Here is a 16,526-nt window from a genome sequence, read left to right as displayed (position 1 = left end):
TAAATGTTTCTTGTTGTGGATAAAAGTATATTACAAAATTACACAGGGTATGTGTTGAGAGGGCAGGCCTGATTATTCTGCATTCGGCAATATTTTCAATGTGTTATGATGTGGTGAGTGAACAGCGCTCAGCTAGCTGAACTCCAATCTCCATTGTTCTCTCAAAACTATGAAGCTGTATACTACTTCCACTGTGTAGTCATTTAGTTTCTATTTGCCTACTTTTACAATGTGAAGGCAAACAAAACATTGTAAGAGCTTTTTTTTCTGTAGAGGTTTTCAAACTTTGGAGAGAGCTGAAGTGAGACAAAGATACTGCATAGGGTGAAAAGGGGAGAGCTGCTCCTTGGGAAGCTAGTTATTGGCAGCCCAGAACTGTCACACTAAAAAATGTGGCTCATATAGTAGCCATCAACTAAATGGAAATGGTGTCATTTTAGGCGTGTGCAATATCGTAGGCTATTAGACGCTTCTTCAGGGCAAGGATGTTGCCTCCCTTCAAAGTACACTGTTCAGGACCAGTCGCATACTTTCTTTGACAACTACAGGTACCATAAACACCTTAATTGCGCAAGTAAACCTCCGGTACCCTGGGAGGAGAGATAGATGGGTGTCAAACCTTCGCTGTTTTTAGTTTTAATTTGTATTTCATTTATTTTATGATAAGAATTGATAACAAATTTGAATGTGGTTATTGGTTATTTGGGACCACCCAAACTTGAATTTTTGTTACTTATGGGGGAGCTCAGGTCTCTTTTGTTGGAGCTTTATGTCACCACCCTCTCTCTGCTCTCGTCCGCAGTCCAGGCAAGATAAGGTGCATTTCAAATAAGCCTGTAGAGAGGGCAAAAAAGACTATGGGCAGCTTGTGAGAAGTGCTGGTACACAAGAAAAAGTCCCGGTGCACCAAAGAGTAAATGGATGATGTGCTGGTTTTGCCTACCAATGTGTACTGGCCCACTTTGAGCACTGCTTATTGTGTAAAATCCAGTGATGATGGTATTCAGATCCGATTTTTTTATGTCATCTTTATACAATACTCACTTGTTCAGATGTACATACAGTAGGAGGAGATATTGTTTCTTGTTAATGTGGCATTTGTTTTGAGTATACCTTTTTAAATTTAGCTCTTAAACTCCTTCAGTTAACCAAATAAACACTTAAATAGCTGAGTCTCTCAGATGTAGCTCAGCCATCTGGTTTAATTGTTCTTAAAGAAGTTTCATGTCTAAAGACCTCTTCGTTGGTATCCTACTTTCTATATACAGTGTGAAAAAGAACAACAAAAGTACACACAACCACACACATCTGACAGATCACACAGCCATAACATTAGATATCATATCAGCCAATTAACCCCAAAAGCCACATACACAATGCTATGTCATCTCTGATGGTATTTATTGAAGAGCATACTGCTGTGTGTGGCTATGCACGTGTGTTTGTGGATGACTGTGTCTGTAGGGAAGCAGGAAAAGAAACAGTGCAAGACACTGAGGCAAGAGGGTGAAAAAAAGAAAATTGTTAAAAAGAGGATTTCAAAAATAGCCTTTGAAATCATTTTTTCTTCTGTCTCTCTCCAGTTTCCTCATTTTTCAAACACTGGGTTTATCCCACTGGCCCATTATAAAACTTAGAGATGAAAGCTTTCTAATCCTGGGTCTTGGGTACTGCCTGTGATGGCTGGGTGTCTGTGCATGTCAGTGAGTGTATATGTGTGTGTTTGACTACTATATTAGTTAATGGGTTGTGCTTGTGTACAGTATGTGTGTGTGTTTTGTGTTAACTAATACTGCTCCAAGATGCATACTAAGGTGTCCTACAGCACTTGTTGGCATGTGGGTTTGTGCAGACCACTGAGTGTTTGTGTGATTAGACTGAACTGAAATGATCTCCACAGGGACCTTAGGGGGGGATACTTAAGCTAAATTATAGCAAAATGAATACCTGGGAAATATCATGTCCCTGTGGTCTGTAATCAACAAATCACACTGTGGGAATAAAACCTTGCCATGGACAAAAAGAAAAAGATCCGGTTCTAGCTTTAATTGGTCCCTAGAAACCATTGCTGTCAAGGAAACATGATACATTTCTTGGCATTGCTACAGATAATATGCATCAATAAGCCACACCTTCCTCTGCTTACTCCGATCCTTCACCATGACTTCATTCTCTCACATCACATCTTTCTCAGATTAATCATGTGTGTTTCTACTTTCACACGTACCCCTACTGACATTTATAGGGTTGGGCATGTGTCTGTGCCTAAAGACTAATAAAAACAATGTTCACACTATGGGTCTTAATGCTTAATTCCAATTTATTTGTAGTCTTTTATGCTGATAGTTCACATTTATGTTTGTAAGTGACCATGCACTGAATGTATTTTCAGTAGGATGGGCTGCCTGGGATACATGCACACATGGGTTTAATGTCTACTGCCATGCATAAAATGAAACGGCAGTTAAAATTTGGTGTAGTTTTTTTGTTTAATACATGTTTAGATGTTTTCTAAAATGATTAAGTTTAATTCATTTAGGTCTGTATTAACATTATGACATAAATGTGATCCTGATTAAGCCTGTGTGAGACCTTGTGGCGCAACAGTAGCGTGTCTGACTCCAGCTCAGAAGGTTGCGTGTTCAAATCACGTGAGGGTCATGTCTTTGAGAAAGCGACAGTGGTGTGGTGGGTCGAGCAGTTGTCTCCTAGGTTGAAGGTTTGAAACTCAGTACTTGCAGCTCACATGCCAAAGTGTCCTTGGGTAAGACACTGAAACCCCCTAATTGCCCCCGATGGTTAGAGCCATCAGCTGAGTTGGCACTGCAGATGGCTGCCTCGGTTCTGTACCAGACACAAATTTCTTGTGTGTAACATACTTGGCCAATAAAGGTGATTATGATCCACAATCTCATTCATAACATTTAGCTCGGCAACTTGTCAGAACAACACCACCAACAACAACAAAACACCTTTTATTAGCATATAAATAATTCACAGCGTGAGAAAATACATTGATGGTTTACATCTGAAGGCCTGAAAACCATTAGCAAAAATCAGAGGAAAGATGTTCAAAGTGAGTTGCTCGATGTTTAGAAGCTCTTCTCTGGTAAAGGTAATCTGGGTTGGTTTGCAGAAGACCAAGAAAACAAGGAAATACAACAAACACACAAGAGAGCATACAATCGAGGCAGCTGTCTGCGGCAGTGTGTTCTAGCCTTTCGGGCCAGAATTAGTAGTAGAAAATGTCACACTGTTGTGCTGCATTTAGATGTTATCTCTGTAAGAACCCAACAAGAGGGAGAAACATTTTACATGTTAGAAGTTATCTTACAATATTTTACAATGATTTTAATGTATTACATAAGTTAACTAATCGTATTCCCTGATAAACTGGTGGGTAGGGCGCAGCGCTTTTGCCGCTGCAGCCCAGGTTCGAGTCAGGGTTGCATCAGGAAGGGTATCCGGCGTAAAACACGTGCCAAATGTCAATATGCGAGTCGTCAGTGTGACGATTCGCTGTAGGGGAAAAAGCCAGAAGTGACATTCATTCACACAAGTTAACTAATTCTTCTTTCAAGAAAACAATGTTTGTCTGTCTATGTTTATTTCTCATTTATTTTTTCTTTGATTTGCCAACACTGAATGACAACGACAGGCAATATGCACATGTGCAGAGGAGTGAGACACACAAAAAAAACATGAATATGAATTTTGAGCTTTTGAGTTCTAAGAGTGGTCACTGAGGCTGCTTTCAGACTACATGCTGAAGTGATTAAAATTCAGGGGGCAGTGGAGAGACAAGGGAGTAAACAGGTTGACAGGTCCAAGAAGCATGAAAGTAATCATCGGTGCAACCCAGAGTGCATTGTGAGCAGGTATCTATATCAGTAAAACCCCTTTTTAAACATTTTACCTTGTGTGATGTGAGTCCTGTGAATAGTCTTGTATTGTATAAGCTGTAAGTTTATATTGGTAGCCATGGAAAAAATCTTATTAGAGATCTGGGTCCAGAAATCGAGGCTGAGGGGTAGCAACAAATATTTTTTCCCATTTGGTTATTAGTATTGTTATTGTTGTAACTGTATTTGACATTAGTAAAGTTTACATATTACCTGTATCTTCTTTGAGTTTGTAAATTTCATTATCTCCTCGGCTAGCATGGAAGGTTGCAGGGGGGTTGTTGATTATACTGATCTTTGATTTAATTATGGATTTATGGATTTTAACTGTTGGTACTGGAGAAATTCTCCTCTCCCAACTCAGTACTTCTGGACTAACGTATTGAATGGTATGAGCTGGTTGTTTTTAAATAGATGATGAAAGTGAGTGATTCCTTTGTGTTGACATGTTGGAAAGTGGATGGGGTTGTTATGCAGTTGAAAGTCAGGGTTGTGCCAAATTGGAGTGCATCTACATGGTGTTAATGATGATTTAGTGGTTTTGTTTGCTTTTCACCTGGCTGTCAGTGTTTCAGAGATTGTGATAGTTTTGCAATAGTTCACTTTCTTAATTGAGTATGGTAAGAAGGCAAGGTCTGCAAATGAAGTATTTTTGCATTGATTTTGATCTAGTTCTATCCATGAGCTATTATAACTGTCCTTCTGAATCCATTTAACTAAATATTGTAGTTGATTTGCTAAGAAATAATGATCAAAATCGGGTGCTTCTAGGCCACCTTGTGATTTGTTCTTCTGAAGTGCTGACAGGGAAATTTTGGGTTTCTTGTTATTACAATAAAATTGTGAAGTTAGAGAATCAAATGATTTGAACCATTTCTCCGTTGGTGTTGTGAGAAGCATTGAAAACAGGTAATTTGTGGTAAAGTTTTCATTTTGATTGTAGCAATTGGACCAGCTTCTATTTTTTTAGCAGAGGGGTGTAGTTGATGAAAATGTTGTAGATGAAAACGTTCTGACAGCCTGGGGGACATACTGATACCTAAATATTTAATGTTGTCAGTATGAAGTGGAAGGGGGCAGTCGTGAGCTGTAGAATCCCAGGCATCTTCAGAGAATGGGAGTATGGTGGATTTATTCCAGTTTATTGTATAGTTGGAAATCCTGGATAATGTGTTAATAATGGAGAAAGTTTCTTGTTGTGAACTGTAGGGCTCCTGTAAATATAATAATAAATCATCTGCATAAAGGCTAATTTTATGTTGTGAGTTAGTATCTTGTATTCTTTTGATTGTTCTACTGTATTGCTGCTGCTAGAGGTTCAATGAAAATGGTGAATAGAGATGGTGAGAGTGGGCATCCTTGTCTGGTTCTCTGGTGAAATGAGAAACTTTGTGAGGTTATCCAATTGGTGGTTATTGTAGCTCTAGGTGATGTATATAGTGTTTTAATCCAGTGGATGAAAGACTCTCCAAAACCAAACCTTCATAGTGTGCTGAATGACCAGTTAACTTTGTCGAGTGCTTTTTCTGCATTTAATGATTAAATTATGGTGTTGGTTTGTTTTTGTTGTGCAAGATTGATTAAGTTAAAATAGTCTACGGGTGTTATCCGAAGTGTGTTTACTTTTAATGAAGCCTGTTTGGTCTGGGTGGGTACTAATTATTGAAGTAACTGTCTATATTCTGGTGGCTAGTGCGTTGATGATCATTTTTAAATCTGTGCTAATAAGTGACAGAGAACGATAACTGGAAGGGTGGGGTGGGGCTTTATTGGGGTTCAGCATGGCAGCTCTATTCATATGTGTCGGTACTGTGGAGGTGGTTTTAATTTATGTGGTAACTTTGAGAAATAGCGGTGATAATACCTGGCAGAAGTGTTTATAAAATTCAGCAAGGAATCCTTCAGGTCCAGGTGATTTATTATTTGGCATGGATTTCAGTGCTTTATGGGGTTCATCCAGAGTGATGGGGGCATCTAAGGTATCGGTTTGTTCTCTGGATAGTGTTGGTAATTTTATATTTTTTAGGACCTTATCTATTTCAGATGGATTGGACTGGATTATACAATATGTTTCATGATTAACTGATGGGCGATCAGTCTGCATTAATGAATTTGAAATTAAATATTCATTAATACAGTAGATAGATATGTAGAAGATAGATAGATAGATAGATAGATGAAACACCCTTTATTTTTGTGTTTATTATAATTGGTGATTATTGAATGTGCATGTAAAGAAGTAAGATACTTTTTACTTAGTTTAAAAAAAACTATCATTCTTATTAGAACATACAGTATGAAGCAAGTCATGTGACATAATGTTGAGAAATGTTCCAAGTTCTAAGTTTTAGTTATTAACTTACTGTACAAATGTCAAATAGGACTCAACTTCCAACTTCACTTGGGCTTTCTAAAACAGCTTCCATCTTTCTGGAAAGGCATTCCACAAGATTTTGGAGCCTCAGTAAGAGATTTATGAGACTGGCACTGATATTGTTGTGTTGAAACACAAAAAGGCCTGTCTGTAACTGTTGCCACAAAGTTGGAAGAAGATATTTATCTGAACTATCATTGTGCTGTGCCATTAAAGATTTTCGTTATTTGCAGCTAAAGGGATCTAGCCAAAATAAATAAAACAGAATAATAATCAGGACATGGCACTGTTTCATGTTTGACATAAAAATGACATTTATGATATATAATCACAGTACATGGTGAACATTGTGACAATGCAAATGTAAGATTACAGTTATGGTTTTTCATGATAGTGCTGAATTTAATCAGAAATCTCTGTTTAATGTGTCTTGTTCCTTGGTGAGCATTATAAATCGAGGTCACAGTAGGAAGACAAGCTGCCTAGTAACAGGCTCAGCTACATAAACAGATGCACACACACACACACACACACACACACACACACACACACACACAACCACATATATTTATTTCTGTACCCTTCAAAACTATGTAGCCTATTTTCTCTTTGTGTGTGTCATTATAGGGAGTTTGGCTGGAGGGATCCAGAGCTACCAGAAGTGATCCAAATGCTGCAGCATCAGTTCCCGTCAGTCCAGTCCAACGCTGCAGCCTACCTCCAGCACCTTTGCTTTGGAGACAACAAGATCAAATCTGAGGTATTGATCTCTGTGGAAAAACCACACCAAGAGAGAGGACTAAGTGGTGCTAACTCTTAGGGTTGCTCAAATGTACAGACAGACACAGTATGTTATACTGTAAGAGTGTGTTATAGATAGACAGATATTAGATAGATATAATTACATTATCTATCTATCATTCATTCAACCTTTATACAGGGTAGGACAATGGGAGCCATATCACTCTCTTTTGCATGGACATCCTGTTGACACAAAACAAAACAATTTCACAAGCAAAACAAATATTTGTAATGAAATTTAAACAAAAACGATACATTCAAGTAAGGCGACATAAAACCAAAGTGCATAAAATTTAGATGCAATGAAATACATCAAAGCAGAACCCCTTGTTAGAAACAAAATTTAAGGACTATACTTTAATAAAACAATGAAACATATCAATTATCAGCCAAAGGTCTGGACACACCTTCCCATTCAGTTCAATGAAAAGGTTTGTCCAAACTTTTGACTTGTAGAAAAAAACATTAAAAAACTAAAGTAAATTTGTTTACTTCGAGTTAGTCAGCTACTTTGGCATCTGGCAGATATCAACATCACCTTACCCTCTGAATACCCTGAAATGTCTCTGAATGAGTGACATTTCTCCACCAATGCTTAGGTCACATACATTTATTAACACATAGGACTGCAAGAAATTCTGCACTGAAATGAAAATGTTCTTTCTGTTTCTTCAGTGTCAACTGAATTCAGCTCAGTCTGACTTTATTAGTCATCACAATGGATTTGAGAGCAAACAAATTTCTTCAAACAGCAATAAACACACCAACTTTAAAAATACAGTGTGAGAGGCTGTCATATGAGAAAGATGACTGATGTTAAGATTCTGTAGAAAAATGAAGTATGTGGTACCCAAAGCAAGGATGACAAACTACACCCCCGAAGACCAAGTAGCTGTTTGCCCTTGGGAGAGATGCCTCAATGGTGAAACAATAGACTGGATGCTGATGGATACAAATATCCTTCTGCCTGTTCAGTCTCCTTATAGCACCAGACAGACTGTGTTTTGTGTGCTTAATTTATCTTTAATTGTTAAGGTATCCCTTCTTTTGTGTCACCATTTTTTTTTTTTATTTATTTAACCTTTTTGTTTTTTTTTTACCAGGGAAAACAAAGTAATTATAACTAATTAATAAACAGACAAAAATAGGAACAGGAGCAGGCAACAGGGATTGAAACAGAGGTGCAATTGCAAGTCAATTAATAATTGATAGTTTTAATAATAATCACCTTTACTGGCCAAGTATGTTACACACAGAAGAAATTTGTTTCCGGTACAGAACCGAGGCAGCCATCTGCGGCACCAACTCAACTGATGGCTTTAACCATCGGGGGCAACGGGGGGGTTCAATGTCTTGCCCAAGGACACTTTGACATGTGGACTGCAGGCACTGAGATTCGAACCTCTGATCCTCCGTTTGGGAGACAACCGCTTTATCCACTGAACCACAGTCGCCAAACAAAACACAAACAAAAATGTGCAAAAAATGTATAAATTGCAGACTCATCAAAATAAGTACTATCAGTTTTCTCTCTCATGTCATAATAAAGTGAATCCCTTTAAGTTGTTTAGAGTTGTCCTTAGTACTTGTTTCCAACATTTTTCAGGCAAACAATAATTTGATTAAGCCAAAATTCTAATAAATAATTGATAGATTTGTACATAATAAAAATAACCATTAATTATTTGCTCTTTCTTAAGGTAAAGCAAATTAGTCTGTAAACTGACTGTATTGTTTGGGTGTTTGATTGACTGAAGTTTAATTGTATATTTGTTACCAGTATTGTTACATAAAAGGGCTAACATCTCTTTTAATGTGACATGTCTAAATATGATCTCATTTTTAGATTTTAACCCACACTACATCAGCTAAAATTGTCTTCCTACCTTTATTTGTACTAAAATTAGAATCAGAATCAGCTTTACTGGCCAGGTGTATAGGACTTTGGGTCTGGTACAGCAGCTCTTAATGTGTACGTACATATCAACAAGCAAAGGAATGTGCATTAGGAAAAGAGATAAAAGATAAGAGTAAAGTACTTGTAAATAGAGACCTGTACATATATGTGTGTATACGTATATACACGCCCCCCACTTTGGAGCGGTCTTATTCCTTCCTTCAAACTCGGGTCCTCTACCAGAGGCCTGGGAGCTTGAGGGTCCTGCGCAGTATCTTAGCTGTTCCTAGGACTGCACTCTTCTGGACAGAGATCTCAGATGTTGTTCCTGGGATCTGTTGGAGCCACTCTCCCAGTTTGGGGGTCACAGCCCCCAATACATACAGTAACATTGGTAAGCAGGGATACAGGTGGTATGGTGATGTAGTGGTTAGGGCTGTTGCCTCACTATAAGAAGGTTCTGGGTGCAAGCCCCGGCCGACCCATGGTCTTTCTGTGGAGTTTGCATGTCTTCCCTGTGCCTGTGTGGGTTCTCGTTGAGTACTCTGGCTTCCTCCCACAGTTCAAAGACATGCAGCTTAGATTGATTGGTAACTCTAAACTGCCTGTAGGAGTGTCAGCCCTGTGATAGATTGGTGACTGGATGTATGGATGTGCCTTTGAGGCACTAAAGACACATTGTACAAAATATTCTGAATACCTGGTCTCTGTACATTCTCCTGCATTCAAATTTTTGAAGGGTAGTCTCTCTAGACCAAAGAAAACAAGGAGTGCTGCAGACGTACACAGAGAAAATGATCATCAGTACCACAATAGCAACTGCAAGTTTGTTGAAAAATTAGAAATTAATATTTCCATGATAACATAAAATTAGGTTTCCTTATACCCCAAAAAGAAAAGAAAAGGAAAAAAATAATGTTTTCAGTTACTGTATACTGTGGAATGAAATTGTTAAAAATCACAATGTCATTTGTGAATTTGCCCATACTGTCCTGCTATAGTCATTCTTCCTTCCCTCCTCTGTCCTCAGATCCGGCGGCAGGGCGGTATCCAGCTGTTGGTGGACTTGTTGGACCACCGGATGACTGACGTCCACCGCAGTGCCTGCGGAGCCCTGAGGAATCTGGTGTATGGTAAAGCCAATGACGACAACAAAATTGCACTGAAGAACTGCGGCGGCATACCTGCTCTGGTTCGACTGCTTCGGAAGACCACAGACGTGGAGATCCGAGAGCTGCTCACAGGTAAGAACCACAATGAACTAAAGCTAGGTGATATGGCCAGAAAATTTGAAGAAATTCCATGAAGGTGTTAATGATAAAGGTCGCAGTGACCTTGAACTTTGCCTACTACACAAATGAAAATGTACAAGGTAAAATTTCTGGTGACACAGTCCTTGAGCTTCTTACCATTTAATATAACCATTATATTACATGTACCACCATACTCTACATCTTATCACCTATAGCTTACTGAATGTGATAATATATGCACAATGGCTACAGCTATGCCTGCTAAATTATTAAAACCTAATACACTGGCATCATAACCGTCCTAGGATGAAAATTATAACAGCTTACAGCCTACCCTGTCACTGCTGTGGGAAAAAAGAATAGTGTAGTGTCAATTGCTTCCATACTTACAAAGTTATGCTGGTCATCCAGGTACAACTTGCATACATAAAGAATTTGGGCATATTACTTGTCTCACATAGACATTTTAGCCTACTACATAGTATGCAAGAGACAATTTCCCATTATGTATGGGTTGGATCTGATGTAGAGTTGAAAGGCATGGGAAGTCCAACAACCCATGGTTTTAATGTAATGATCGAGATGCCTTGCTGTGTCCAGTTCAAGCTGCTCCTATTCTGACTAAATGTCTGCAGTCGAGCTTGGGTGAGTTGTTGGAGAGATGGATGCTCTTGATATGGTGAAGGAACCAGAACCTAGTGGCAACTGACCAGAGTTTGAGGCAAAAAGGGGGTCGGTCAGGGAGGTGTTGTGTGTATTCAAAGTTGTAGGTGATGGGTGAGCAGCTCGTATGGGCTTAAGGAAGATTGAACACTGAAATAAAGAATTGGTTGGCGGTGTTGTGATTATGAGTATAAGTGATGATTGGGGTTCGGAATTTCTTTTACAGAAGCTATACTGGATGAAGAAACATGAGAGGCACAGAGTAGGCAGAAGTCAGAAGAGCGGGCAGCTGCTGGTTAGCAGTGTCAAAGAGCACCCATAGCCAATGGAGGGACAAACTGCCTGTAGCAAGGCAGCGGTATTGGTTGTGGAATGATAAAGATGATGTTCATGGAGCTGGTGGCACCTAATAAGGCAACTGCAGTGATGGGACCTGGCGCAGCAGCTCTGGTGGAGGAGAAAGCAGATTGCAGCCCAGATTGGGTATGAGACAGGAAGGCCTTAGGGAGCCCAGTGCCTGTGGGGGAATGGACTGGTTGGCAGTCCAGTGCTGGTGTAGGAAAGAAAACAAGCCTTGCTGGCAACATAGGTTGAAGTCCTTTGATCTGAAACTTCAACTGGTGATGACTATGATTTCAGAGACAAGGATTCAATGAGGTGATGGCATCAAATATGGAAAGAATTCCACACTGACTCAGAGGGGGAGCGTATTCTGGGGCACCAATATTGGGAGTAGCATCCTATGACAGATAGATGAGAGGGTCAGGGGTTAGGTCAGCAGCACTGTAGATGGAAATGAAGGTTTAAGCATCATGAGTTCCTCTGCATCTGGAGCTAATGTCCTAGATCTTGTGATCTGACATATGAACAGAAATACACAGAAACAAGGAACATCACAATGTCCAAAAAACAGAAATGATGTGGACAGCCCAGTGCCTGGGAGTTGTTTCAGCCTTTGTTGATAATGTTGATAGTTGTGGTGTTGTTAAAGCGGAAGAGGAAGGTTTTATTTTGGTGTTCTTGACTGCACAAGATTTTAGTAGCCATGAAGGGATAGATTTTGAACAGAGCTGAGAAAGAACTTAATGATTTGAGGAATTGCCAGAGTTCCAATGGTTATGAGTCTGAGAACCATTATGAGCCCTATGCCCCCAAAACTGATGGGAGTTGGCAGTGGAGATGGGGTCAGTGCCACGAGAAGCATGACGGACACTGAGCTGGAGGAGCTGAGTGAGGGACACTAGGAAGAATTTGTATAGAAGGTGGACAAGGTGTTGAATCCCGTAACTGATATACAGAATGCAGCATGAGTCCATGGTGAAGGTGTTGAATAGCTTTGGGTGGCTGTATAGCTGAACTGAGTATAACTCTGAAATGGAATGAATGATGGTAAGGAACTCTAATAGGTGCCAAAAATCTGGATGAAGAGGCAGGACATGAAGAAGTTGACTATGGCCACCACTGAGAGCCAGGCATACCTTGCGGGGAGCTTTGATCATGGGCTGTCACATATTTTGGAGAACTTCGTCACTGAAAATGAGCATGAAAGTGCACAAGCACAGGTGGGAGATGTTTGTTACTGAAGAAGAAGAGAGAATACTAGAGCAGCCTGTTGGCATCAGGACAGTCGACTGGAGAAGTACTGGAGGTCACTGTGGCCCATTGCTCAATACGCTGTGCAGTCTGCTGGACACCAGGGATGGTGGAGCAGGGTCAGCAGTATTACCTTCAAGAAAGCGGAAGTTTGAGATGATCCTATGATGGAGAGAAAACAACTTGTTGTTGGATGGTGAAAAGATTGAACAGTCCAGGGTGAATGTTGGGACTGACGAAACAAACTGGCGAATACAAAATAAACGCATAGCAAAACACAGGCACACACAGGGCAACGTAGAATGAACACAAAGCATACGCAAGCAGATGATCATCAAACTCAGAACAAACACAGGGCAAACACAGAGCAAACGCAAGCACATGATAGTCAATGAACCAGTGGGGAACAACAGAAAGGAAGGTGTATATATAGCGAGCTAGACCGGGAGATAATGAGTGGCAGGTGGATGAAATGACGGCTGATTAGGGTGACGTGGCAGAACGGTAATGAAAGACGGGGAAAAAAATAACAGAAACCAGGAAGCAAGGTCCAAACCATTACAGAGTGACCACATGTACACCCTCAACCTGTCTGACAAAAAGCGGAAGCAGAACTAAGCCTTTCTTGGAGGTTTAAATATGACTGGGAGAAGAAGGCGTGTGAGCTTCGGGTGTGCCCTGCTCCTGGACTTCAAATTGAAAAATCTCCAACATGGGGTGACACTGGAAAGTGAGACAGTTCATGTTTGCTGCTATATGCTGTGGTTTTGAAATTGGTACAAGAACTAATATCAGAATCTCAGAGACACACACTGTTCCTCTTTCACTCCATACTTTTGTCTCAGGCTGTTCCATCTTGGACCAATTGCAGAAGCAAACTATTTCCATATCACTGAGGTAACATGACTACCTTTCTTTGGTATTATTTGCCCTCTTTAGCTGTGGTGGGCACCATTACTCAAGGTTGTTGACTGGCCAGTCTGTCACATACAGGCTCCTCCAAAGAAATGCTGCTTACATTACTGTCATAACTCCAGAGAACTGCTGGCACTAATGTTTGAGTGACAGCAGAGAAAGTACTCATCAACAGAAATTTTTACTTCATTTATCCATCCATTATCTATACCACTTATTTCTGATTAGGGTCACTGGAGCCAATCCCAGCTGCCACTGAACAAGGTACACTCTGGACAGGTCACCGGTCCATCACAGGGCCGACACGTAGACAGACAACCACACACACATTCACTACTACAGGCAATTTAAAGTCACCAATCAACTTAAGCTGCATGCCTTTGGACTGTGGGAGGAAGCCGGAGTACCCAGAGAGAACATGCAAACTCTACACGGAAAGGCCCCGGGTAGGCCGAGGCTCGAACCCAGACCCCAGAACCTTCTTGCTGTGAGGCGACAGCACTAACCACCATGCAACTGTACCACCCTAATTTAATTTAATTTAATTTAATTTAATTTAATTTAATTTAATTTTATATAACACCCAGACCTAAAATGTATAAACACTGGTGCTCTGGTTGTGCAGCAGAAAATGAGATCATAGTATATCTCTTTTGTACAATTCTTTTGTACTTCCTCAGAAAAATACCTACTGTTTTTAGTATACAGTCTTATGCAAAAGTTTAGGCACCCCTTGATAAATAACAGATTTTGGTGATTTTTTATTTGAACAGATGTTAACACAGTTTCTCTTGGAAATGGAAAAAATGCACAATATTTTCTGCAAACAGTGATGCATAGTTACTTCTTATGCCATAAATTGAACAAAAATAAAAAATAAAAACATTATTATGGCATGGTGCAAAAGTTTGGGCACCCTAAGAGTTCCAGAGTCTCAAAGTCTCTCACAAGGTTTCAGACCTTAATCAGCTCATTAGATCTGATGCACAGCAACAGCTGTCATTGGTAAATGCCAATTTCAAAGCTGTACAAATACCTTGACTCTTCAAACCTTGTGCACACACTTGCGGACACCCAGCAACCATGGGTTCCTCTAAGCAGCTGTGTAAGACCCTGAAAATGAAAGTTATTGATGCCCACAATGCAGGAGAAGGCTACAAGAAGATAGCAAAGCGTTGTCAGCTTGCAGTTTCCACAGTAAGAAATGTAATTAAGAGATGGCAGATCAGGGGAACTGGGGAGGTCAAGATGAGATCTGGAAGACCAAGAAAACTCTCGGACAGAACTGCTCGTATGCTGGTCAGAAAGACAAATCAAAACCCACATTTGACTGCAAAAAACCTGCAGGAAGATTTAGCAGACTCAGGAGTGGTGGTGCACCGTTCCACTGTGCAGCGATGCTTGCACAGACAAGGCCTTCATGGAAGAGTCAGCAGAAGAAAACCTTATCTGCGTCCCCATCATAAAATCCAACGTCTGAAGTATGCAACAGGACATCTACAGAAGCCCGATGCGTTTTGGAAACAAGTGCTGTGGACTGATGAAGTTAAAATAGAACTCTTTGGACACAATCAGCAAAGGCATGTTTGGAGAAAAAAAGGAGCAGCATTTCATGAAAAGAACACCTTGCCAACTATTAAGCATGGGGGTGGATCTATCATGCTCTGGGGTTGTGTTGCAGCCAGTGGCACAGGAAACATTGCACGGGTGGAGGGAAGAATGGATTCCACTAAATACCAGCAAATTCTGGAAGCAAACATCACACCATCTGTAAAAAAGCTGAAGCTGAAAAGAGGATGGCTTCTACAACAGGACAATGATCCTAAACATACCTCGAAATCCACTATGGAATACCTCAAGAGACGCAGGCTGAAGGTTTTGGAATGGCCATCACAGTCCCCTGATTTAAACATCATTGAAAATTTGTGGGTAGATCTTAAAAGAGCTGTGCATGCAAGACGACCAAAGAATATTACAGAACTAGAAGCCTTTTGCAAGGAAGAATGGGAGAAGATCCCAAGTACAAGAATTGAAAGACTTTTAGCTGGCTATGAAAAGCGTTTGCAAGCTGTGATATCTGCCAGAGGAGGTGTTACTAAGTACTGATTGTGTAGGGTGCCCAAACTTTTGCACCATGCCATAATAATGTTTTTATTTTTTATTTTTGTTCAATTTATGGCATAAGAAGTAACTATGCATCACTGTTTGCAGAAAATATTGTGCATTTTTTCCATTTCCAAGAGAAACTGTGTTAACATCTGTTCAAATAAAAAATCACCAAAATCTGTTATTTATCAAGGGGTGCCTAAACTTTTGCATAAGACTGTACTTGCTTGTGTGTCTATCTGCACCTGTGTGTACATGTACTGAAGAATTTCTTATATACTCAAAAAAAAAACCCAGTGGTGCATTATCTGCCAGAAATGCAGGGGTGCCAATATTTTTGGCCATAACTGGTACATTCATATAGACACACACATGTACACAGATACCAGTAAATACACTTTTACAAGGAATGTGATATTTAAATGCTTGGCATGTCAGAAACCAGAATTTATGATTATTATGATTATTATTCATGATTACTGAAGCTGTTCAGTCAATTTTTGAAAGTAAATATTTCACAAATCTATCAAAACTAGTGGCATAGTGCAATATTATTGTGCTGTTCTAATGATTTCAGGTGTTATTCCCTGTTTCAGGGGATAAAGTGATCCAGTGTATGGTGTCTATGAATTTTTAACATAAAGGGTTAGGAACCGTGGAAATAGTACTTTTACAAAACAATGCATTTACAAGCTTTTACAGAGCATTCAACCATATCACCAGTCCTTCATCAGCAGATGGAGTTTATTATCATGTCTTTAATTCAGTGGCTGAATTACTTCTCTGGCACAGAAAACAGTCCCAAGGTTTGTAAAAAATCCAATGGCTGAAATTATTACAACTAGAGGTTTGCATATCAGCTTCATAACAACTGAGAAATCTCTAATGAGGACCATGTGATAAAACTGACAGCACCAGAAAAGTCAGTGGACCTTGAGTTGGAATTGTTTTGTCTTACAGATTTTTACATGTGGAACTGAGATTGGTGATGAGCAAAGGGTAAAACAGAGTGGTGTGCAGTG

At 39.8% G+C, this 16,526-nt stretch overlaps 1 protein-coding gene and 1 non-coding gene across 9 annotated transcripts in view; both read left to right on the top strand.

Moving 5' to 3' along the window:
• Nucleotides 1-16,526, top strand: part of ctnnd2b (catenin (cadherin-associated protein), delta 2b) — a 231,061-nt gene that overhangs the window by 131,946 nt on the left and 82,589 nt on the right. For all 8 annotated transcript variants that reach the window (XM_020604514.1, XM_020604508.1, XM_020604511.1 and 5 more), the window contains 2 exons: nucleotides 6,904-7,036; nucleotides 10,005-10,218. In XM_020604514.1, the coding sequence (XP_020460170.1) occupies nucleotides 6,904-7,036; nucleotides 10,005-10,218 (347 nt within the window). The remainder of the gene's footprint in view (nucleotides 1-6,903; nucleotides 7,037-10,004; nucleotides 10,219-16,526) is intronic.
• trnaw-cca (transfer RNA tryptophan (anticodon CCA)) lies at nucleotides 2,590-2,661 on the top strand. Its single transcript has one exon. It is a non-coding gene; the product is annotated as a tRNA-Trp (tRNA).

Source organism: Monopterus albus, unplaced genomic scaffold (genome assembly GCF_001952655.1).
Source record: "Monopterus albus unplaced genomic scaffold, M_albus_1.0 scaffold66.1, whole genome shotgun sequence".
Taxonomy (NCBI): Eukaryota; Metazoa; Chordata; class Actinopteri; order Synbranchiformes; family Synbranchidae; genus Monopterus; species Monopterus albus.
Note: the sequence above shows the minus strand (reverse complement) of the source record. Positions and strands in the feature narration are given on the sequence as shown.